This window comes from Oncorhynchus tshawytscha, linkage group LG19 (genome assembly GCF_018296145.1).
Source record: "Oncorhynchus tshawytscha isolate Ot180627B linkage group LG19, Otsh_v2.0, whole genome shotgun sequence".
In the NCBI taxonomy this organism is placed as follows: Eukaryota; Metazoa; Chordata; class Actinopteri; order Salmoniformes; family Salmonidae; genus Oncorhynchus; species Oncorhynchus tshawytscha.
Genome location: NC_056447.1, coordinates 59,295,506 through 59,318,875, shown reverse-complemented (window position 1 = coordinate 59,318,875; position 23,370 = coordinate 59,295,506). Strand labels below are relative to the sequence as shown.

The 23,370-nt window shown below is 44.4% G+C and overlaps 2 protein-coding genes across 3 annotated transcripts; one reads left to right on the top strand and one right to left on the bottom strand.

The window, feature by feature from the left end:
* Positions 1 to 34: 34 nt before the first annotated feature.
* On the bottom strand, positions 35 to 3,398 carry commd4 (COMM domain containing 4). 2 transcript variants are annotated; one of them, XM_024380198.2, is made up of 8 exons: positions 3,299 to 3,398; positions 2,961 to 3,032; positions 1,486 to 1,551; positions 1,359 to 1,398; positions 1,090 to 1,209; positions 766 to 846; positions 355 to 531; positions 35 to 247 (listed from the first exon to the last, which is right to left on the bottom strand). In XM_024380198.2, exons 1-8 carry the CDS (start codon positions 3,299 to 3,301, stop codon positions 207 to 209), a joined length of 600 nt encoding a protein of 199 aa, XP_024235966.1. In that variant the 5' UTR covers positions 3,302 to 3,398; the 3' UTR covers positions 35 to 206. The 2 variants fall into 2 exon arrangements, with proteins under 2 accessions (XP_024235966.1, XP_024235967.1); XM_024380199.2 differs by lacking the exon at positions 3,299 to 3,398 and adding an exon at positions 3,111 to 3,278.
* An 11,337-nt stretch (positions 3,399 to 14,735) lies between these two features.
* Positions 14,736 to 22,624, top strand: LOC112219169 (immunoglobulin superfamily containing leucine-rich repeat protein 2-like). The gene is made up of 3 exons (XM_024380371.1): positions 14,736 to 14,992; positions 19,609 to 19,854; positions 20,367 to 22,624. The coding sequence occupies exons 2-3, from the start codon at positions 19,618 to 19,620 to the stop codon at positions 22,260 to 22,262; spliced, it is 2,133 nt and encodes a 710-aa protein (XP_024236139.1). The 5' UTR covers positions 14,736 to 14,992; positions 19,609 to 19,617; the 3' UTR covers positions 22,263 to 22,624.
* Positions 22,625 to 23,370: the final 746 nt, after the last annotated feature.

The window sequence follows — 23,370 nt, the reverse complement described above, 5'->3', positions numbered from 1 at the left end:
ATACATATCATAGATTCGACATGGACAAATGAGAAATACATCAACATATTTAATAACAATTATAGAATAAACACAATGTACAAAATACATTCAAAAGATCATGGTCCACTCATCCTGTATGATATTCTGTCAATGTCTTGCACTCTTGCTTGACTTTCTTCTGATCCAGTCACTGCATCATTAATCAAAACTTTTAGAGTCTTGCTTCATTGTAGTGCATTCATCATGGCCTGTGCTTGTTTTAGTTCTAGGGGGGAAGCATAGAGAGACATTGAAATCAGTGAAGCCCTCAGGATTCTAGTCCCATATGAGTAGATTTTTTGTAACAGTATTTATGGTACATCACAGGCTCACCTGTCAGCAGGACTCTGAACTTGTCTGCAGACACAGAGACGATGGTGGTCTCCGTGTGTCCAGTCTCTGCCCCTTGGGTCTGGAGACAGAGCTGCACTGTGGGCTCATTAACCTCCTGAAGCTCACTGGAACTCAAGGTGTAGTCAACACGCCAAGACACTACCTCCAACCGACCCACTGAAACACAGCAATAATAAATGCTATATATGTACAGAAACATGTTTATATTATACTGGGGCTCAGAGTTTAGTCAACACGCCATACTCTCTAGATGACCCACAAACACAGCACGAGAGAAAATGCAGTGCCCAATGAGAATCTGAAATCTCTTTAGCCACCTTGTGTTACTCCCCCCAGAAAACATTTAGGTATTATAAGTCTTCTTCAATCAAATGAAGGTTGATAACTCACATCTCAGACTGCTCTCCCTTAGCTTCTCCTGCAGGGCAATGTGCTTGTCTTCATAGGATTTACACAGTCCTGTGGTGTGTTCTACAAGATACATGATATACCGATGAGGAAAACCAAAAAGGCATGACTATGATACTACACATCGTTAGAGGGCTTGGAACATCCACAGTGGAATGGAGTCTGTACGCATTCAAATATTATTACAATCCATTAATTGAAAAATAAATGAGCCTTTGCAGTGAGTGGTTGTAACAAACCTAGTACTTTGAGGTATTCTCACTATGAATGGCTATAGTATGAGTAACTTATGGAAAACTACTGTACCTTTAGGGAGTCCTAACTGCTGCAGCTCACTGGAGAGAGATTCACTGTCCACATCATGTTTGGCTGCACTGGAGAGGATGAAGGTCAACACGGCTACACTGGCCTTGATGTCTCCATTCTCTAGAAATCAGAATAACACAGATGCATTGATAGAATAGATGTAGAGTATAGACCAGCATCATGTGTGTATAGCTTTCTGTGTTGAAGCTGTCCTTTATTACAGTTTGCATCAAAGTAGCAGCACATTTTAAAAACAGAATTCAGCTTACCAAACTTTGCATCTGCAGTTAGCTTTGAAACTTTGTCATACTGAAAAAGACAAAAAAAAGGGAATGGCACATTTTAAGACAATAAAATTGCAGGTGACAATAGGGAGTTCATGTATGAGATACTTACATCAATGCCCTCTCCCAGCATATCCATCAACACCTGGACACAGAGGAGTTTCATCTTCACACTTGACTGTTGGGAATAGAGAAGACAAACGTCAGGGGATGATTTCTACTGGATGAATGCAGTTTCAAGTATTATTAGTGGTAGGGACAGGATACACATGGTATACACCGTCCAACCAAATGCTTCCTGCAGGTTCAATATGGACAATGGAGCAACAATGAGAACTAATAAAAAGATAATAGGAACAAAGTAAATGGCTCAGTAGAAGATGCAGGAAGGCACAGTCCAATATGTATACATATTTTGGGGAAGGGGGGGATTGGGGGCAAGTGTTTAAATTGTGTATTATTTAGCAGTCATAATAAGAGTCTGGTAGCAGCAGTTGTGATGTGTGTATGTAACATGAATGTATACGGGTGTGTGGATGTGTTTATGTCTGTGTGGGTATGAGTACATGTGTAAGGTTCAGAGAATCAGAGCAGGTGGTCAGTTCAGTTCAAGTGTTCAGCAGTCTGATGGCTTGTAGATAGAAACTGTCTCTGAGCATGTTGGTATCAGACCTCATGCTCCGACACCATCTGCCCCACAGTAAGGTAGTGAACAGCTCGTGGCTGGGTTGTGTGGGGTCCTTGATGTTGCTGCGGGCCTTCCTCACGCATCATTTCAAATACATGTCCTGGATCGGTGGGAGCCAATGATTTATATACACATCATTGGTGGGAGCACGTTCCCAGTAATGTACTGGGCCGTCTTCACCATCCGCTGGAGGGCGTTACAGTCATGGACAGAGCAATTCCAGTACAAAGGCCTTGCCTAAACGTCAGACTGGTACCATGGTTACTACATGATAATATGTCTGAAAGAAGTAGCTGTAAGAAAATATGCAAGCCAGAATGTTTAATACAATTATATTTTAGGTTAATTTACCAGTCGTCCATGCTGTTGGTCATTTATCTGGAAGGTAGTGGAGATCAAATGTCCACAGTAAAATATTGTTACCCAACTTTTTGCCGCCAGTAGGTTCTGTTCCTTGAATTTCCCATCTCCTGACACATTTCACGTGATGCACAATATGTAAATAGCCAGATGTAACCAAACATTGTGGACCAAAGCATGTCCCTCCCAATCAGCTGAAAGTGCCAGCTGATTACCTGGGACAACATTTGGTCTGTGCTTCAGTTAAACTCGGACATATTTGTGCAAGTCGCGTTTATCAGCATTGAAAATACAAACCAGTTACCGAAAAGTCGGGTTAATAACACTAATCTGTGGATATATTGTCTCAGATTACCTCCTACATACGAACAAAAATCAGCAGACAACATGTAAAGTACGTTCAAATTGAAGTTTATTCCAAATTCTGACTTGTGATGAAAGTGAGAAGTGAGCCTACATATTAGAGACCAGAGGAGTCATCCACTCTTAGCAGCTTGTCTCGAAGGCCGTGATGCAACCAGTCACGGCGCTAAACTTACGATTTTCGCCAAAGTGCTGATTTCGGCAAGAACCCAGTCTGGGCAGTCCAAATCCCCACAAAACCGGAATCTCTAGGAACAGTAAGAAACATATGCACAATATTATGGTTGCTGTTTGTGCATGTAATGAACACTGACACATTTATTTACCTGGCAGCTGGATAGCTAATTTAGCTAATAAGCATCCGAGTGATTGTTTTTAGCCAGCTAGCATTTCTTGTCTTGACTCTTCTTGTTCAGACGGATCAACATGCTATCTATCAAATGCTCAGCTAAGTAGTAATGATAGGAAACACAATATTCACACTTTATCGAAATAAACAGCTAGCAGCATTTACCATTTCAGCAGTTGACCAAGTGTCATGTGATAACGCTCAAGTCCCGGGACAAAAACATTGTTCCCAGAGTTTAGGGGACGGGGCATGGCAAACCATTTATATATTTTTTCCCACATCCAGTAGAGACTAAACTAACTTTCAATTTTTTTTCAGCTTTCAAAATGTTGTTTCTTTTATTTTCTAAAGCATTTCATGTCTGTATTTCACTGTTGTTGTCCTGTCTCACATCAAGGCTTTGTGGTCCAAACACTTAAAAGACACAGCCCTCAAATGAAGTCAACACTTCTGATGACGTTTCATGAGATCTGATGAGCATACACTTTATTTATTTAACCTTTATTTAACCAGGTAGTCTAGTTGAGAACAAGTTCTCATTTACAACTGCGACCTGGCCAAGATAAAGCAAAGCAACAAACATACAGTCAATAATACAATAGAAAGTCTATATACAGCGTGTGCAAATGGGGTAGGATAAGGGAGGTAAAGCAATAAATAGACCATAGTGGTGAAATAATTACAATATAGCAATTAAACACTGGAGTTATAGATGTGCAGAAGATGAGTGCAAGTATAGATACTGGGGTGCAAATAAATACTGGGGTACAAAATAAATCAAATTAATAACAGTATGGGGATGAGGTAGTTGGATGGGCTGTTCACAGATGGGCTATGTGCAGGTGCAGTGATCTGTGAGCTGCTCTGACAGCTGGTGCTTAAAGTTAGTGAGGGAGATATGAGTCTCCAGCTTCAGTGATTTTTGCCATTCGTTCCAGTCATTGGCAGCAGAGAACTGGAAGGAAAGGCGGCCAAAAAGGAATTGGCTTTGGGGGTGACCAGTGAGATATACCTGCTGGAGCGCATGCTACGTATGGGTGGGTGTTAATATGGTGACCAGTGAGCTGAGATAAGGCGGGGCTTTACCTAGCAAAGACTTATAGATGACCTGGAGCCAGTGGGTTTGGTGACGAATATGAAGCGAGGGCCAGCCAATGAGAGCATACAGGTCGCAGTGGTGGGTAGTATATGGGGCTTTGGTGACAAAACGGATGGCACTGTGATAGACTACATCCAATTTGCTGAGTAGAGTGTTGGAGGCTATTTTGTAAATGACATCGCCGAAGACAAGGATCGGTAGGATGGTCAGTTTTACGAGGGTATGTTTGACAGCATGGGTGAAGGATGCTTTGTTGCGAAATAGGAAGCCAATTCTAGATTTAATTTTGGATTGGAGATGCTTGATGTGAGTCTGGAAGGAGAGTTTACAGTCTAACCAGACACCTAGTTATTTGTAGTTGTCCACACATTCTAAGTCAGAACCGTCCAGAGTAGTGATGCTGGACAGGCGGGCAGGTGTGGGCAGTGATTGGTTGAAGAGCATGCATTTAGTTTTCCTTGCATTTAAGAGCAGTTGGAAGCCACGGAAGGAGTGTATGGCATTGAAGCTCGTCTGGAGGTTAGTTAACACAGTGTCCAAAGAAGGGCCAGAAGTATACAGAATGGTGTCGTCTGCGTAGAGGTGGATTGGAGAATCACCAGCAGCAAGAGCGACATCATTGATGTATACAGAGAAAAGAGTCGGCCCGAGAACTGAACCCTGTGGCACGCTCATAGAGACTGCTAGAGGTCCGGACAACAGACCCTCTGATTTGACACACTGAACTCTGTTTGAGAAGTAGTTGGTGAACCAGGCGAGGCAGTCATTTGAGAAACCAAGGCTGTTGAGTCTGCCGAGCGAGGGAGGATTTATCATTTTTTTAGTTAGTTTCTTTTAGGAACTTTAACTTTTGAAAGTCAAGCCTTCTGATTTAATTTTTTTACTCTTAATGCTATTTATATTTATTCAGAAAAACTACACATGTAGTGATGCCTTATCTTTGTATTCTATTGTCATTTGAAATGTTATATTTCTTAATTTATTTAAAAAAATAAAAATGGGGCCCGAGGTCCGTGAATAGTTTTGATGCTGGATTGCCAGATCGTGAACAAGGAACTGACATGTGGGGAATCGTAAGTGACTCGTTTAAGCTAGTTTCATCCTGTCCTGGACTTGACACCATGGCTTGTTTTGAGGTGTTTTGACTGATTTCATGTCAATGCTTTGCCAAAGAATTTGCTAGATAGCTAACCAACAACTGGAACGGTGTATTTGAGAAATAAGTGTTCATTGTGCAAATCTATTTATGTTTTCAATAAACATTGGAGATGAAAAAATTACAAAAAAATTTAATAAAAGGGGCGAGGGAGGAATGGACCACCCTTTGCCGGAAATTCGGCACTCATTCATCCCACAATGATTGTGCTTTCAGCCACCGGTAGCTTGTGGGTTCTTTATGCTCTACAGTCAATTATGACTGCATGTCTACTTATAATAAATACATAATTATTAATTATCATGTCTACTTATAATAAATACATAATTATACATAATTATTCATTTACGCCAACTGTATGATAGCAAGTAAATTAATTAGCTAACTAACATTAGCTAACTAACATTAGCCTGCCTAGCTGGAACTTCTGAAGAAGGGAAATGTTTTATTTCTATAAATTCCATAAGATAACCAACAATAGCATATTTAATTTTTACGAGATGTGTTTGTGCCGTCATGTGCATTAGCAGCACAATTTCTAACTTATTTGCGTTCATTTTACTTACACTATAGATATTATTATTGTATATTGACTAGGTAGCCTAGTGGTTAGAGGCAGGTAGCCTAGTGGTTAGAGCGTTGGGCTAGTAACCGAAAGGTTGAAGATTGAATCCCCAAGCTGACAAGGTAAAAATCTGTCGTTCTGCCCATGAACAAGGCAGTTAACCCACTGTTCCTAAGCCGTCATTGTAAATAAGAATGTGTTCTTAACTGACTTGCCTAGTTAAATAACAAGACATGCATGAGGGACTGATTGGAAAGTGGTGTGTTGGGAAATATGATGAAGACCCTTACCCTGTATTATACAAGATGTTGATGAGTCGTGTGGGAGCCAACCGATTATGTTGGCCAATGAGAGAGGACATTGTATGGTACCAACCAGATAATGTGCTTGGTCTTGTCCCTGAGCCTCATGCAGTGACAAAACAGCATATGATGCTTGACGGCTCAGTCTGGGATGAAATTTGCTCTGTTGTTAAGCAACAGAGAGCATTATGGGCAAACCTTGAGCGAGCACACACCTGTCTCATGAGTCTGAATCAATAGACTGCAGCCAGTGAACAATCATTTGTTTGTCAACCAGTGTTTCTTCCTACTGCATTGAATCCCCAAATTGTTCTAAAAGACGCTGTAAGTTATTGAGGCACGTGTATTTTTTTAGTTGAGATTTTGAATGGTGTGATATTAACATTTTTAATGGTGTTTTTCATCAGTGGTTTTGTATGAAATGTAATTTCCACCACACGCTAAGTCATTACCAACATTTGGGGGATGAAATATATTGTCCCGGTGTCCATTATTTGATGTTGAAGTTCTTGGGCGGTACACTCTTCATAAGGCACACAGACATTCTGATCACCCAAACTAGGCCACAAAGGGAATCGTCTGCTGCCTATGGTTTATGATGAGTGAGGTGTCATAAAACCCCCACCTCCATCCATTCTACAACGTGATTGGAGTCCACCTGTGGTAAATTCAATTGATTGGGCATGATTTTGAAAGGCACACACCCGTCTATATCAGGTCCGACAGCTGACAGTGCATGTCAGAGCAAAAACCAAGCCATGAGGTCGAAGGAATTGTCAGTAGAGCTCTGAGACAGGATTGTGTCGAGGCACAGATCTGGGGAAGGGTACCAACAAATGTCTGCAGCATTGAAGGTCCCCAAGAACACAGTGGCTTCCATCATTCTTAAATGGAAGAAGTTTGGAACCACCAAGACTCTTGCTAGAGCTGGCCGCCTGGCCAAACTGAGCAATCGGGGGAGAAGGGCCTTGGTCAGGAATGTGACCAAGAACCCAATGGTCACTCTGACAGAGTTCCAGAGTTCCTCTGTGGAGATGGGAGAAGCTTCCAGAAGGCAAGGGAGATACCTAGTCAGTTGAATGCGTTCCACTGAATTCCGCATTAAACCCAACCCCTCTGAATCAGAGAGGTGTGGGGGGCTGCCTTAATCGACATCCACGTCCTTGGCCCCTGCAGACCAGACAACCATCTATTCAGCTCTCCACCAATCAGGCCATTACGGTAGAGTGGCCAGACGTAAGTCACTCCTCAGTGAAAAGGCACATGATAGCCCTCTTGGAGTTTGCCAAAAGGCACCTAAAAGACTCTCAGACCATGAGAAAAAAGATTCTCTGGTTTGATGAAACCAAAATTGAACTCTTTGGCCTGGATGCCAAGTGTAAGGTCTGGAGGAAACCAGGTAACAATCATCACCTGGCCAATACCATCCCTACGGTGAAGCATAGTGTTGGCAGCATCATCATTTTGGGAGGTCTTTCAGCAGCAGGGACGGGGAGACCAGTCATGATCGAGGGAAAGATGAACGGAGCAAAGTTCAGATAGATCCTTGATGAAAGCATGCTCCAGAGCCCTTGTTGTTGACTGACTGAGGTGGAATAGTGATAAAACGGATTTTAAGGTAAGGAGGACTGAGGTGGAATAGTGATGTAATGGATGGTAAGCTAAGGAGGACTGAGTCTCTAAGGTGCAGGTTTGAATACTGGGTGGGGTGTTTGTTACTTTGGGCTGTGTCAGGTCAGGGACCCCTCTAGGAAGGTGTCAGTGTGGGGTGTTTGTTACTTTGGGCTGTGTCAGGGACCCCTCTAGGAAGGTGTCAGAGTGGGGTGTTTGTTACTTTGGGCTGTGTCAGGGACCCCTCTAGGAAGGTGTCAGAGTGGGGTGTTTGTTACTTTGGGCTGTGTCAGGGACCCCTCTAGGAAGGTGGCAGAGTGGGGTGTTTGTTACTTTGGGCTGTGTCAGGGACCCCTCTAGGAAGGTGTCAGAGTGGGGTGTTTGTTACTTTGGGCTGTGTCAGGTCTTGGACACCTCTATGATAATCATATGAATTATTTCCACCATTAGGCCTTTGGACTGGTGTAAGACATATGACACATCCACACAGGGAGGACCTCAAACACATTCCAATAATTTATGATCCGGGAAGACAGCAATTCTATCATATTAACTGTATACATGAGTTGCGGCAAAGTTAGTTGGGGTTTGTCATGTCTTTGGTAACATTTGCGTGGGTCAACCAAAAACACCCTAATGATTGGTTGACAATAAATCCTCCCACAATGCAAGCGATGGCTGCAGGATGAAATTGGTGAAAAAACAACTGCAGAAACTTGCGGTAGACTGCAGTCAAACTTCATGACCCTTGATCACTTGTAGTCACAAGTCTGACAATTCTTCTCCCCATAATGCAACACACCTTGGAAGGCAGTGACCAACGAAAGTGATCCCCTTGGACGCGCACAGTGACACAGCCTGAATACGTGTACACGGGTGTACAATGGCCGTGTTTGATAGGATCTAAACCGCAATGTATCATGGTTAAATTGTGACTGACTGACAAATAATAATGAGTCATTATTTATGATGCAATGTGATTTGTATTCAGTCGTTTTGATACTGTCGAACAAGGCCAATGATAGCCTGTACATTGGTGATCATCTGTTGGCTCAGGTAATAAGCCTTTTTATTGAGTTTGGTATTTATTAGGATCCCCAACAGGATCCCCTCTGTTGCACAAGCAGCAGCTACTCTTCCTGGGGTCCACACAAATCATGAAACATGACATAATACAGAACATTAATAGACAAGAACAGCTCAAAGACAAAACTACATACATTGTTTTAAAGGCACACGTAGCCTACATATCACTACATACACACAAACGATCTAGGTCCAATAGGGGAGAGGCGTTGTGCGGTGAGGTGTTGCTTTATCTGTTTTTTTAAAACAGGTTTGCTGTTTATTTGAGCAATATGAGATGGAAGGAAGTTCTATGCAACAAGGGCTCTATATAATACTGTACATCTTGAATTTGATCTGGATTTAGGGACTGTGAAAAGACCCCTGGTGGCATGTCTGGTGGGGTAACTGTGTGTGTCAAAGCTGTGAGTAAGTTGACTATGCATACAATTTAGAATTTGGAACACATGAATGTTTCTTTAAAAAAAATAAGTGATGCAGTCAGTCTCTCTTCAACTCTTAGCCAAGAGAGACTGGCAGCATAGTATTTAAATTAGCCCTCTGATTACAATGAAGAGCAAGACATGACGCTCGGGCCAGCTGCAGATTTTCTAGCTTCTTCTTTGCAGCACTTGACCATTATAACTGGGCAATAACCGGAGCCATCTGGGAAATTATAACTGGGCAATTACCGGAGCCATCTGTGATGGTTTTCTCCAATCTCACATCAGACATCTCAAATCAAATCAAATTTTATTTGTCACATACACATGGTTAGCAGATGTTAATGCGAGTGTAGCGAAATGCTTGTGCTTCTAGTTCCGACAATGCAGTAATAACCAACAAGTAATCTAACTAACAATTTCAAAACTACTGTCTTATACACAGTGTAAGGGGATAAAGAATATGTACATAAAGATATATGAATGAGTGATGGTACAGAGCAGCATAGGCAAGATACAGTAGATGATATCGAGTACAGTATATACATATGAGATCAGTATGTAAACAAAGTGGCATAGTTAAAGTGGCTAGTGATACATGTATTACATAAGGATGCAGTCGATGATATAGAGTACAGTATATACGTATGCATATGAGATGAATAATGTAGGTTATGTAACATTATATTAGGTAGCATTGTTTAAAGTGGCTAGTGATATATTTTACATCATTTCCCATCAATTCCCATTATTAAAGTGGCTGGAGTTGAGTCAGTGTCAGTGTGTTGGCAGCAGCCACTCAATGTTAGTGGTGGCTGTTTAACAGTCTGATGGCCTTGAGATAGAAGCTGTTTTTCAGTCTCTCGGTCCCAGCTTTGATGCACCTGTACTGACCTCGCCTTCTGGATGATAGCGGGGTGAACAGGCAGTGGCTCGGGTGGTTGTTGTCCTTGATGATCTTTATGGCCTTCCTGTATCATCGGGTGGTGTAGGTGTCCTGGAGGGCAGGTAGTTTGCCCCCGGTGATGCGTTGTGCAGACCTCACTACCCTCTGGAGAGCCTTACGGTTGTGGGCGGAGCAGTTGCCGTACCAGGCGGTGATGCAGCCCGCCAGGATGCTCTCGATTGTGCATCTGTAGAAGTTTGTGAGTGCTTTTGGTGACAAGCCGAATTTCTTCAGCCTCCTGAGGTTGAAGAGGCGCTGCTGTGCCTTCTTCACGATGCTGTCTGTGTGAGTGGACCAATTCAGTTTGTCTGTGATGTGTATGCAGAGGAACTTAAAACTTGCTACCCTCTCCACTACTGTTCCATCGATGTGGATAGGGGGGTGTTCCCTCTGCTGTTTCCTGAAGTCCACAATCATCTCCTTAGTTTTGTTGACGTTGAGTGTGAGGTTATTTTCCTGACACCACACTCCGAGGGCCCTCACCTCCTCCCTGTAGGCCGTCTCGGGTTTGCCCAATCTCACATCAGACATCTGTGATGGGTTTGCCAAATCTCACATCAGACATCTGTGATGGGTTTCCCCAATCTCACACCAGACATCTGTGATGGGTTTTCCCAATCTCACATCAGACATCTGTGATGGGTTTGCCCAATCTCACATCAGACATCTGTGATGGGTTTGCCCAATCTCACACCAGACATCTGTGATGGGTTTGCCCAATCTCACCCCAGACATCTGTGATGGGTTTGCCCAATCTCACATCAGACATCTGTGAGAGGAGAAGGAAGATAATGATCTGAAGGGAACATGACAGGTGACCTGAAGGGAACATGACAGGTGACCTGAAGGGAACATGACAGGTGACCTGAAGGGAACATGACAGGTGACCTGAAGGGAACATGACAGGTGATCTGAAGGGAACATGACAGGTGATCTGAAGGGAACATGACAGGTGATCTGAAGGGAACATGACAGGTGATCTGAAGGGAACATGACAGGTGATCTGAAGGGAACATGACAGGTGACTGAAGGGAACATGACAGGTGATCTGAAGGGAACATGACAGGTGACCTGAAGGGAACATGACAGGTGATCTGAAGGGAACATGACAGGTGATCTGAAGGGAACATGACAGGTGACCTGAAGGGAACATGACAGGTGATCTGAAGGGAACATGACAGGTGATCTGAAGGGAACATGACAGGTGATCTGAAGGGAACATGACAGGTGACCTGAAGGGAACATGACAGGTGATCTGAAGGGAACATGACAGGTGACCTGAAGGGAACATGACAGGTGATCTGAAGGGAACATGACAGGTGATCTGAAGGGAACATGACAGGTGATCTGAAGGGAACATGACAGGTGACCTGAAGGGAACATGACAGGTGATCTGAAGGGAACATGACAGGTGATCTGAAGGGAACATGACAGGTGATCTGAAGGGAACATGACAGGTGACCTGAAGGGAACATGACAGGTGATCTGAAGGGAACATGACAGGTGACCTGAAGGGAACATGACAGGTGATCTGAAGGGAACATGACAGGTGATCTGAAGGGAACATGACAGGTGATCTGAAGGGAACATGACAGGTGACCTGAAGGGAACATGACAGGTGATCTGAAGGGAACATGACAGGTGATCTGAAGGGAACATGACAGGTGATCTGAAGGGAACATGACAGGTGATCTGAAGGGAACATGACAGGTGACCTGAAGGGAACATGACAGGTGACCTGAAGGGAACATGACAGGTGATCTGAAGGGAACATGACAGGTGATCTGAAGGGAACATGACAGGTGATCTGAAGGGAACATGACAGGTGACCTGAAGGGAACATGACAGGTGATCTGAAGGGAACATGACAGGTGACCTGAAGGGAACATGACAGTTGATCTGAAGGGAACATGACAGGTCATCTGTCCTGTGCCGTTACAGTTTTCTGACTTCCCCCACCAAGACACTAAGACATGACCCCACTATCCTGCTGTCTGTGACCCCACTAGCCTGCTGTCTGTGACCCCACTATCCTGATGTCTGTGACCCCACTAGCCTGCTGTCTGTGACCCCACTAGCCTGCTGTCTGTGACCCCACTAGCCTGCTGTCTGTGACCCCACTAGCCTGCTGTCTGTGACCCCACTAGCCTGATGTCTGTGACCCCACTAGCCTGATGTCTGTGACCCCACTAGCCTGATGTCTGTGACCCCACTAGCCTGATGTCTGTGACCCCACTAGCCTGCTGTCTGTGACCCCACTAGCCTGATGTCTGTGACCCCACTATCCTGATGTCTGTGACCCCACTAGCCTGATGTCTGTGACCCCACTATCCTGCTGTCTGTGACCCCACTAGCCTGCTGTCTGTGGGGTGAAGAGTGTGGTGCAGTACTCCAAAGAGACATTAGATGGGGTACATGGATAGTAAGTGCAGCTGGGCATTAGATGGGGTACATGGATAGTAAGTGCAGCTGGGCATTAGGTGGGGTACATGGATAGTAAGTGCAGCTGGGCATTAGATGGGGTACATGGATAGTAAGTGCAGCTGGGCATTAGATGGGGTACATGGATAGTAAGTGCAGCTGGGCATTAGATGGGGTACATGGATAGTAAGTGCAGCTGGGCATTAGATGGGGTACATGGATAGTAAGTGCAGCTGGGCATTAGATGGGGTACATGGATAGTAAGTGCAGCTGGGCATTATATGGGGTACATGGATAGTAAGTGCAGCTGGGCATTAGATGGGGTACATGGATAGTAAGTGCAGCTGGGCATTAGATGGGGTACATGGATAGTAAGTGCAGCTGGGCATTAGATGGGGTACATGGATAGTAAGTGCAGCTGGGCATTAGATGGGGTACATGGATAGTAAGTGCAGCTGGGCATTAGATGGGGTACATGGATAGTAAGTGCAGCTGGGCATTATATGGGGTACATGGATAGTAAGTGCAGCTGGGCATTAGATGGGGTACATGGATAGTAAGTGCAGCTGGGCATTAGATGGGGTACATGGATAGTAAGTGCAGCTGGGCATTAGATGGGGTACATGGATAGTAAGTGCAGCTGGGCATTAGATGGGGTACATGGATAGTAAGTGCAGCTGGGCATTAGATGGGGTACATGGATAGTAAGTGCAGCTGGGCATTAGATGGGGTACATGGATAGTAAGTGCAGCTGGGCATTAGATGGGGTACATGGATAGTAAGTGCAGCTGGGCATTAGATGGGGTACATGGATAGTAAGTGCAGCTGGGCATTAGATGGGGTACATGGATAGTAAGTGCAGCTGGGCACGGGGAAGAGGAAAGGGACTGAGTAGCCTGTGGATACACTACACACAACAACACAACAGGCAAAGAGCTAAAATAGTAACAAACGGAAGACAGAACATGTATTTCCTTGTATCGTAAATTGTATGGCAAAGGTTTTATTCCAGAATCTAGTTTCAAGTTTCATGGTCTTGAAATGAGGCTGTTACTGGAGAACAGCAGGTCAAACCAGAAGATGGCAGTCGTTATTTGAAAATAGATCCACTGTAGACTTGATCCAGACGTTGGCCTATAGCCAACACCTCTGATATGGTGGATGATTTCATTTCTTGTGTCAATAGGCCCATATCTTTCTGTCTTCCTTTATTCCATCAAAACAAATACTGTTGTTTTTTTATTTCTGATTGCTGATTGCTTCCTTTGTTCATTTAGGATTCATGGGTTTTGTTATCTGTTTTAACAAACTTGTATTTACTTATTGTATATAGTTTTGTTGTGGTTTTTATATCAGCCCCTGGGTTAGGGTTAGGGTTAACCCTAACCCAATCACATGCACGCTTTTATTATTGATCTGTTTTTATCTGTATGGTTGTTTATCAGTTATTTTCTTTGGTGCAAATAAATTCACACTGTAGTGCAATATACATATTTTCCAATTAGCCCAATGCCTCATTATTATAATCATAATGATCAAATGTATCGTCACGTAGCCCTATAATTTCGCCAGCAATTGAGGGACCTCACATTTTCCTGTTCTGTCAATGTGATTTTTTTTATTTTTTTAGCTTTCATCCATATATGACAACAATAACATGTTTCGTTACAACCATCCAGACCTATTTAAGTCCCCAACTCAACAGAGCACAACTCATAATGTTTACAAATAACTCCTCATCTTTTATGTTTAGGTTGGTCAAATCTCTCTGTAACTGGAAAAACCAAACTCTGGGGAGAATGGTGTCAAAAATGAGTTTAGGTCGAAATAACAATGAATTAAACATTAGTGTCTAAATTATCAATATTTTTCGTGGATGGCAGGCGAATCCGGAACCTTTGAAGGCCTATCTTTACTCCAGAACTGATGATGGTAAAGGAATGGGAGAGGCTGCCTGCGCGATCACAAACTCTACCATCGCTGTGACTAACGGCAGGAGCGCGCAGTGGACCGTTCGTCCTCTGTCAGTCGCGAGAGGGAACTGGCTCGGATCGCACCGTATCATCCCACCGGAAAAAAAATATGTTTCCTCCACGGTCTACGTTATCAGCGTGGAGAAAAGACACGTAAAAGGATCTACTACAGAGGACGTTACTTGTTTTGACCACTAATTTATGTTATAAAGAAGATATAATCCAGATAGTGCCCTGTTAGGAAAACTGCAAGGATTGGGAATTTTAATTTCAGAGAGGTAAGTTGATTGAAATCAGAAAGTAAACTGGAGATAATGATGTAACAATATATATATACACACATGCATTATGACCCCAATATGATGTTTATTCGATAGTAATGTGGACAAATAGGATTAGATTGAGGCATTATCAGACTTTAACCATAGATCCATTCCATGTTTAATTAATGTTGCATTTCTCAGCATGAAAAAAAAAAACAACCTCAAAACCACTGTATTCTTTATTTGAACACTAGTGTTCTTTGTTCAGAAATAAGTGCAGTTTGTGAGGTTATACTTCGGATGTCAAAATGACAACGAAAATATTCACAAAATGTACAAAACATTTGGAACACCTTCCTAATATTGAATTGCACCCCCTTTTGCACTCGGAACAGCCTTAATTCTTCGGGCATAGACTCTACAAGGTTTAGAAAGCATTCCACAGGGATGCTGGCCCATGTTGACTCCAATGCTTCACAATGTTGTGTCAAGTTGGCTGGGTGTCCTTTGGGTGGCGGACCATTCCTGCAATTAATACACACGGGAAACAGTTGAGTGTGAAAAACCCAGCAGTGTTGCAGTTCTTGGCACACCTCTGCACCTGGCACCTACTACCATACCCCGTTCAAAGGCACTTATATATTTGTCTTGCCCAGTTACTTTGGAAGCTTTGTGAAATTGTAGCTGTAAGAATTTGCCTGAACACAGGAAGTTGGTTGCCCTAAACCAATAAGATAACATTACGATAAAACAGATTGAACACGTTGAACCTTTTCAGTACAGGTTAAAACAGATTGAACATGTTAAACCTTTTCTTAAAGTCCTTAGTTGAAGTGTATTTGTATGAGATCTTCACAGCCTAGCCCTGGTCTACTGCAGTAATCCCTATGCCCTCTCTGAGACACAGCCTAGACCTGGTCTACTGCAGTAATCCCTATACCCTCTCTGAGACACAGCCTAGACCTGGTCTACTGCAGTAATCCCTATACCCTCTCTGAGACACAGCCTAGACCTGGTCTACTGCAGTAATCCCTATACCCTCTCTGAGACACAGCCTAGACCTGGTCTACTGCAGTAATCCCTATACCCTCCCTGAGACACAGCCTAGACCTGGTCTACTGCAGTAATCCCTATGCCCTCTCTGAGACACAGCCTAGACCTGGTCTACTGCAGTAATCCCAATGCCCTCTCTGAGACACAGCCTAGACCTGGTCTACTGCAGTAATCCCTATACCCTCTCTGAGACACAGCCTAGACCTGGTCTACTGCAGTAATCCCTATACCCTCTCTGAGACACAGCCTAGACCTGGTCTACTGCAGTAATCCCTATACCCTCTCTGAGACACAGCCTAGACCTGGTCTACTGCAGTAATCCCTATACCCTCTCTGAGACACAGCCTAGACCTGGTCTACTGCAGTAATCCCTATACCCTCTCTGAGACACAGCCTAGACCTGGTCTACTGCAGTAATCCCTATGCCCTCCCTGAGACACAGCCTAGACCTGGTCTACTGCAGTAATCCCTATGCCCTCTCTGAGACACAGCCTAGACCTGGTCTACTGCAGTAATCCCTATGCCCTCTCTGAGACACAGCCTAGACCTGGTCTACTGCAGTAATCCCTATGCCCTCTCTGAGACACAGACTAGACCTGGTCTACTGCAGTAATCCCAATGCCCTCTCTGAGACACAGCCTAGACCTGGTCTACTGCAGTAATCCCTATACCCTCTCTGAGACACAGACTAGACCTGGTCTACTGCAGTAATCCCTATGCCCTCTCTGAGACACAGCCCTGGTCTACTGCAGTAATCCCTATAACCTCTCCTAGAGACAGCCAAACCCTGGTCTACTGCAGTAATCCCTATAACTTCTCCTAGAGAAAGCCAAGCCCTGGTCTACTGCAGTAATCCCTAGGCCCTCTCTGACACACTGCCCTGGTCTACTGCAGTAATCCCTATAACCTCTCCTAGACACAGCCAAGCCCTGGTCTACTGCAGTAATCCCTATGCCCTCTCTGAGACACAGCCCTGGTCTATTGCAGTAATCCCTATAACCTTTCTGAGACACAGCCCTGGTCTACTGCAGTAATCCCTAGGCCCTCTCTGAGACACAGCCCTGGTCTACTGCAGTAATCCCTATAACCTCTCTGAGACACAGCCCTGGTCTACTGCAGTAATCCCTATAACCTCTCCTAGAGACAAACCCTGGTCTACTGCAGTACCCTGGTCTACTGCCCTGGTCTACTGCAGTAATCCCTATAACCTCTCTAGAGACAGCAGCCCTGGTCTACTGCAGTAATCCCTATAACTCTCTGACACACAGCCCTGGTCTAGAGTAATCCCCATAACCTCTCCTAGACACAGCCCCTGGTCTACTGCAGTAATCCCTAGGCCCTCTCTGAGACACAGACCTGGTCTACTGCAGTAATCCCTATGCCCTCTCTGAGACACAGCCCTGGTCTACTGCAGTAATCCCTATAACCTCTCTGAGACACAGCCCTGGTCTACTGCAGTAATCCCTATAACCTCTCTGAGACACAGCCCTGGTCTACTGCAGTAATCCCTATAACCTCTCTGAGACACAGCCCTGGTCTACTGCAGTAATCCCTATAACCTCTCTGAGACACAGCCCTGGTCTACTGCAGTAATCCCTATGACCTCTCTGAGACACAGCCCTGGTCTACTGCAGTAATCCCTATAACCTCTCTGAGACACAGCCCTGGTCTACTGCAGTAATCCCTATAACCTCTCTGAGACACAGCCCTGGTCTACTGCAGTAATCCCTATAACCTCTCTGAGACACTGAGACACAGCCCTGGTCTACTGCAGTAATCCCTATAACCTCTCTGAGACACAGCCCTGGTCTACTGCAGTAATCCCTATAACCTCTCTGAGACACAGCCCTGGTCTACTGCAGTAATCCCTATAACCTCTCTGAGACACAGCCCTGGTCTACTGCAGTAATCCCTATAACCTCTCTGAGACACAGCCCTGGTCTACTGCAGTAATCCCTATAACCTCTCTGAGACACAGCCCTGGTCTACTGCAGTAATCCCTATAACCTCTCTGAGACACAGCCCTGGTCTACTGCAGTAATCCCTATAACCTCTAGGAGACACAGCCCTGGTCTACTGCAGTAATCCCTATAACCTCTCTGAGACACAGCCCTGGTCTACTGCAGTAATCCCTATAACCTCTCTGAGACACAGCCCTGGTCTACTGCAGTAATCCCTATAACCTCTAGGAGACACAGCCCTGGTCTACTGCAGTGTAGTGATGTTTGGCGATGTGGTGTAGTGTTGTAGTGATGTAGTGTAGTGATGTAATGTAGTGATATAGTGTAGTGATATAGTGTAGTGATGTAATGTAGTGATGTAGTGATGTGATATAGTGTAGTGATGTAATGTAGTGATGTAGTGATGTGATATAGTGTAGTGATGTAATGTAGTGATGTAATGTAGTGATATAGTGTAGTGATGTAATGTAGTGATGTAGTGATGTGATGCAGTAATGTATTGATGTAGTGTAGTGACGTAGTGATGTAATGTCGTGATATTGTGTGGTGATGTGATGTAGTGATATAGTGTAGTCATGTAATGATGTAGTGATGTAATGTAGTGATATAGTGTAGTGATGTAATGTACTGATATAGTGTGGTGATGTAATGTAGTGATATAGTGTGGTGATGTAATGTAGTGATATAGTGTGGTGATGTAATGTAGTGATATAGTGTGGTGATGTAATTTAGTGATGTAGTGTAGTGATATAGTGTAGTGCGGTGGTGTAGTGTAGTTATGTAATGTAATTATATAGTGTAGTGATGTAATGTAGTGATATAGTGTAGTGATGTAATGTAGTGATATAGTGATGTAATGTTGTGATATAGTGTAGTGATGTAGTGTTGTGATGTAATGATATAGTGCAGGGGTCTAGTGTAGTAATGTAGTGTAGTGATGTAAGGAAGTGATGTTGTGAAGTAATGTGGTGATGTTTTGTTATGTAGTGTAGTTATGTAAGGATATACTGTAGTAATGTAGGGATGTAGTGTAGTGTTGTACTGTAGGGATGTATTGTAGTGTAGTGATGTAATGTGATGATGCAGTGATGTAGTGTAGTGATGAAGCGATGTAGTGCTGTACTGTAATGATGTACTGTTGTGGTGTAGTGATGTAATGTGATGTAGTGATGTAATGTGATGTACTGTACTGATGTGGTGTCGTGATGTAGTGATTTAGTGTTGTGATGTAGTGTAGTGATGTATTGATGTGTCATGATGTAGTGAAGTGGTGATGTAGATTATTGATGTAATGTAGTGATGTCATGATTTAGTGTAGTGATGTAGTGTAGTGATGTATTGATGTGTCATGATGTAGTGAAGTAGGGATGTAGTTCATTGATGTAGTGATGTAATGTAGTGATGTCCTGATTTAGTGTAGTGATGTAGTGATGTATTGATATAGTGTAGTGATGTAGTGTCGTGATGTGATGCACAGGATGTCTCAATGCATTATCATAAGGATTATTTCTGTGTAGAACATCATGATTTATGGGTTTTGTATTTTAAAGATCTGTATAGATTAGCAGAAAATAATCTCATGAATTGTTAATTAACATCTTATCTGTGTGTTCTCAGGTGGTGAACATGGCGTCGTGGCGGCTGGTCTGTGTCCTGGCTGTATGGACCTCTGTGTTGGGTCTGGCCCAGTGTTGTCCAGATACCTGTAGCTGTCTGGATAAATACGCCCACCATTTCGCTGACTGTGCCTACAAAGACCTGCTATTAGTTCCCGTAGGCCTCCCCTTCAACGTCACCACTCTCTCTCTCTCTGCCAACAAGATCAAACTCCTGAAGGCCAAGAGCTTTATTAACGTCACCCAGGTGTGTGTGTGAATATGGTCCTAATGTCACCCAGTTGTGTGTGAATATGGTCCTAATGTCACCCAGGTGTGTGTGTGAATATGGTCCTAACGTCACCCAGGTGTGTGTGAATATGGTCCTAACGTCACCCAGGTGTGTGTGTGAATATGGTCCTAACGTCACCCAGGTGTGTGTGAATATGGTCCTAACGTCACCCAGGTGTGTGTGAATATGGTCCTAATGTCACCCAGGTGTGTTTGTGAATATGGTCCTAATGTCACTCAGGTGTGTTTGTGAATATGGTCCTAACGTCACCCAGGTGTGTTTGTGAATATGGTCCTGTGGGGTTCAGTTTGCAGATCATGGTTCTTGCAAAACCATGATTGTGGGTTTGATTCACACTGGAGCCAGCCATATGAAAACTGTCTGAAAGCATGACTGCAAGTCACTGGCATATATTATATGATTATATTACATGGGATGGGCTGGGCTGGGTACAGCAAAAGAGATATTAATAAAGTATTCTTCTTCAGGTGACCTCCCTATGGCTGGCCCACAATGAGATCGTGATCATAGAGAGGGACACCTTGGCACTGCTGATCCAGCTGAGAAACCTGGACGTCAGCTACAATAAGATCATCAGCTTCCCCTGGGAAGACCTGGCCAACCTCACCTCCCTTCAGCTGCTCAAGATGAACAACAACGAGATGATCAACCTCCCTAAATATTCCTTCTCGACTCTCAAAGACCTGAGGTCCCTGAGGATCAACAACAACAGGTTCACTACTATAGTTCAGGGGACCTTCAGCTCTCTGAGCTCCATGTCTCACCTTCAGATCTACAACAACCCCTTCACCTGCTCCTGCAGTCTGGAGTGGCTGAGAGACTGGATCACGGAGTCTAAGATCTCTGTCCCGGAGCAGGACTCTATCGTCTGCGAGGCCCCAGAGCATCTGCAAGGGGCCCTGGTGACCAAAATGCCCAAGCTGGACTGCAAGGCCCCGTCAGTGTCCATCACCTACCAGCCAAACCTGGACAACACTGAGCTATACGAGGGCTTTATGGTGATTCTCAACTGTGAGACCAAGGGCAACCCCAAACCAGAGGTCAGCTGGGAGGTGGTGAATGCAGGGAACCAGAAGTTCACATTCAGTTTGCCCTCTGTGGTCAGCATGAATAGTGACTCGCCCATCAATGATAAAAGCACCAACGGCCGGTTCTTGGTCTTCCAGAACGGCACTATGATCATCCCCCGTATGAGCAAGAAGGAGGATGGGAACTACAGCTGCTCAGCTGTCAACGATCTCGGTAAAGCAGACAGCACAGTGAAGGTAGTGGTGGAAGGCACCAAGAAACAAGCCATTAACTCCATGCTGGCCACCACAGCAGATAAGATCCTCCGTCCGTCTGGTGGAAACAAGCCGGGGCCTAAGATGACCAACAACATCATCAACTGGCCCAAGTCCGACTCTGAGAAGACCAAGAACGATCCAACTGGGTCATCTTTTAAACACGCTGATGGCTCAGTGCAGGCTGGCGAGGGCTCAGAGGAGCTTCCGTTTCCCAGGAAGTGTGGCATCAGCGATGGCACTCAGTACATCTCCAATCACGCATTCAACCTCAGTCTGGACCAGCTGAAACAATATACATTTGATTTAGGTGTCATCGCGTTGGAGGTATCCGAGACGGAGGCCAAAGTGCAGCTCAACCCTCTCCAGCTCCCCAACACTAAGAACAACCTTCACCTCAGCCGCAATGAGAACCTAGAGACCGTCGACAAAGAGCCGTTCAGCCTCTATCAAGGCTCAACCAAAACCCCCCTAGACATGCTCTATCTGTGTTTTAATACTGGTAACGGACACTCTGTGGTGCAGTGGTCCCGGATAGAGGAAGGGATCAACACCTATAAGTTCCAGGGCCTACAACCAGGCACTAACTACACCCTGTGTCTGACCTACGGAGGGCAGGACTGTCAGGTTCAGGTTGTCTTCACAACCAGGATGAAAATTCCTTCTCTGTTGATCATAGTGATGGTTAGTATCTTCCTGTTGGTGCTGGCTACAGTCCCTCTGCTGGGAGCAACCTGTTGTCATCTCTTAAACAAGTACCAGGGAAAGACTTACAAACTGATCATGAAGGCAGCGCAGAAGAACCCAGATCAAATGGACAAACATATGGTTGGAGGTGATTTCGACCCCCAGGTGTCGTTTGTGGAGTCAGAGAAGAATTCTAACCCAAGTGAGATAGGAGAGGGGGAGGACGGACAGGACGGGGAGGAGGTGGAGGGGAGTGTGGTTACCGAGTCTATCCCGGGTTCTACATTAAAATTTGAGGTGGGTTCGGAGTACAGCGATAGATTACCATTGGGCGCCGAGGCGGTGAATATCTCTGAGGATGGAAACGGTAACTACAAAGAGCTGAGTCGCTGAGCAGAGCCGTGTGATGCTATCAGAGGAGAGAGAGATTGTAAAATAGTTACGTTCAGCTACATTTTAAAGCAGGTAACTCACAGATCATTATTTCACGTAGAAATGATAGCCCTGATGAAGGTGGATAGATCATTTTACCTCAGAAAGTAAGTGGCAACCCGTTATACCCCAAAGAAGAGACTTGTCCCAAAGCCACTAATGTGCTGAGGGTCATTGTCCTTTTGGAAGGTGAACCTTCACCCCAGTCTGAGGTCCTGAGCACTCTGGAGCCTCAGTTTTTCATCAGGACTTCTCTTTACTTTGCTCTGTTCATCTTTCCTTCGATCCTGACTAGTCTCCCAGTCCCTGTCGCTGAAAAAAATACCCACAGCACGATGCTGCCACCACCATGCTTCATTGTAGGTATGGTGCCAGGTTTCCTCCGGACGGAACATTGGCATTCAGGCTAAAGAGTTAAATCTGGGTTTCATCAGACCAGAGTATCTTGTTTCTGATGGTCTGACCATTCTTTAGGTGCCTTTTGACAAACTGGATGGTTCTCCCATCTCCACAGAGGACCTCTGGAGCTCTGTCAGAGTGACCATTGGGTTCCTGGTCACCTCCCTGCTCAAGGCCCTTCTCCCCCGATAGATCAGTAACACTGCATTCTTGGGGACCTTCAATACTGCAGAAATGTTTTGTTACCCTTCCCTAGATATGTGCCTTGACACAATCCTGTCTCTGAGCTCTATGGACAATTCCTTCTACCTCATGGATTGTTTTTTTCTCTGACATGCGCTGTCAACTGTGGGACCTTATATAGACCTTTCCAAATCATGTTCAATCAATTGCATTTACCACAGATGGACTCCAATCAAGTTGTAGAAACATCTCAAGGATGAACAATGGAAACAGGATGCACCTGAGCTGAATTTTGAGTCTCATAGCAAAGGGTCTGAATACTTATGTTAATATGTGACCGACCGGCTCGATTCGGTTTTATGTAGCAAAATTAGAAATTGTGTTTTTCATCTTGGATAAAAGTAGAGACTCAGAGCTAGAAAATGGTATATCGTACACTACAGTTGAGGAACAATGGGAAATCACTTTTGAGAAAATAGCCCTTGAA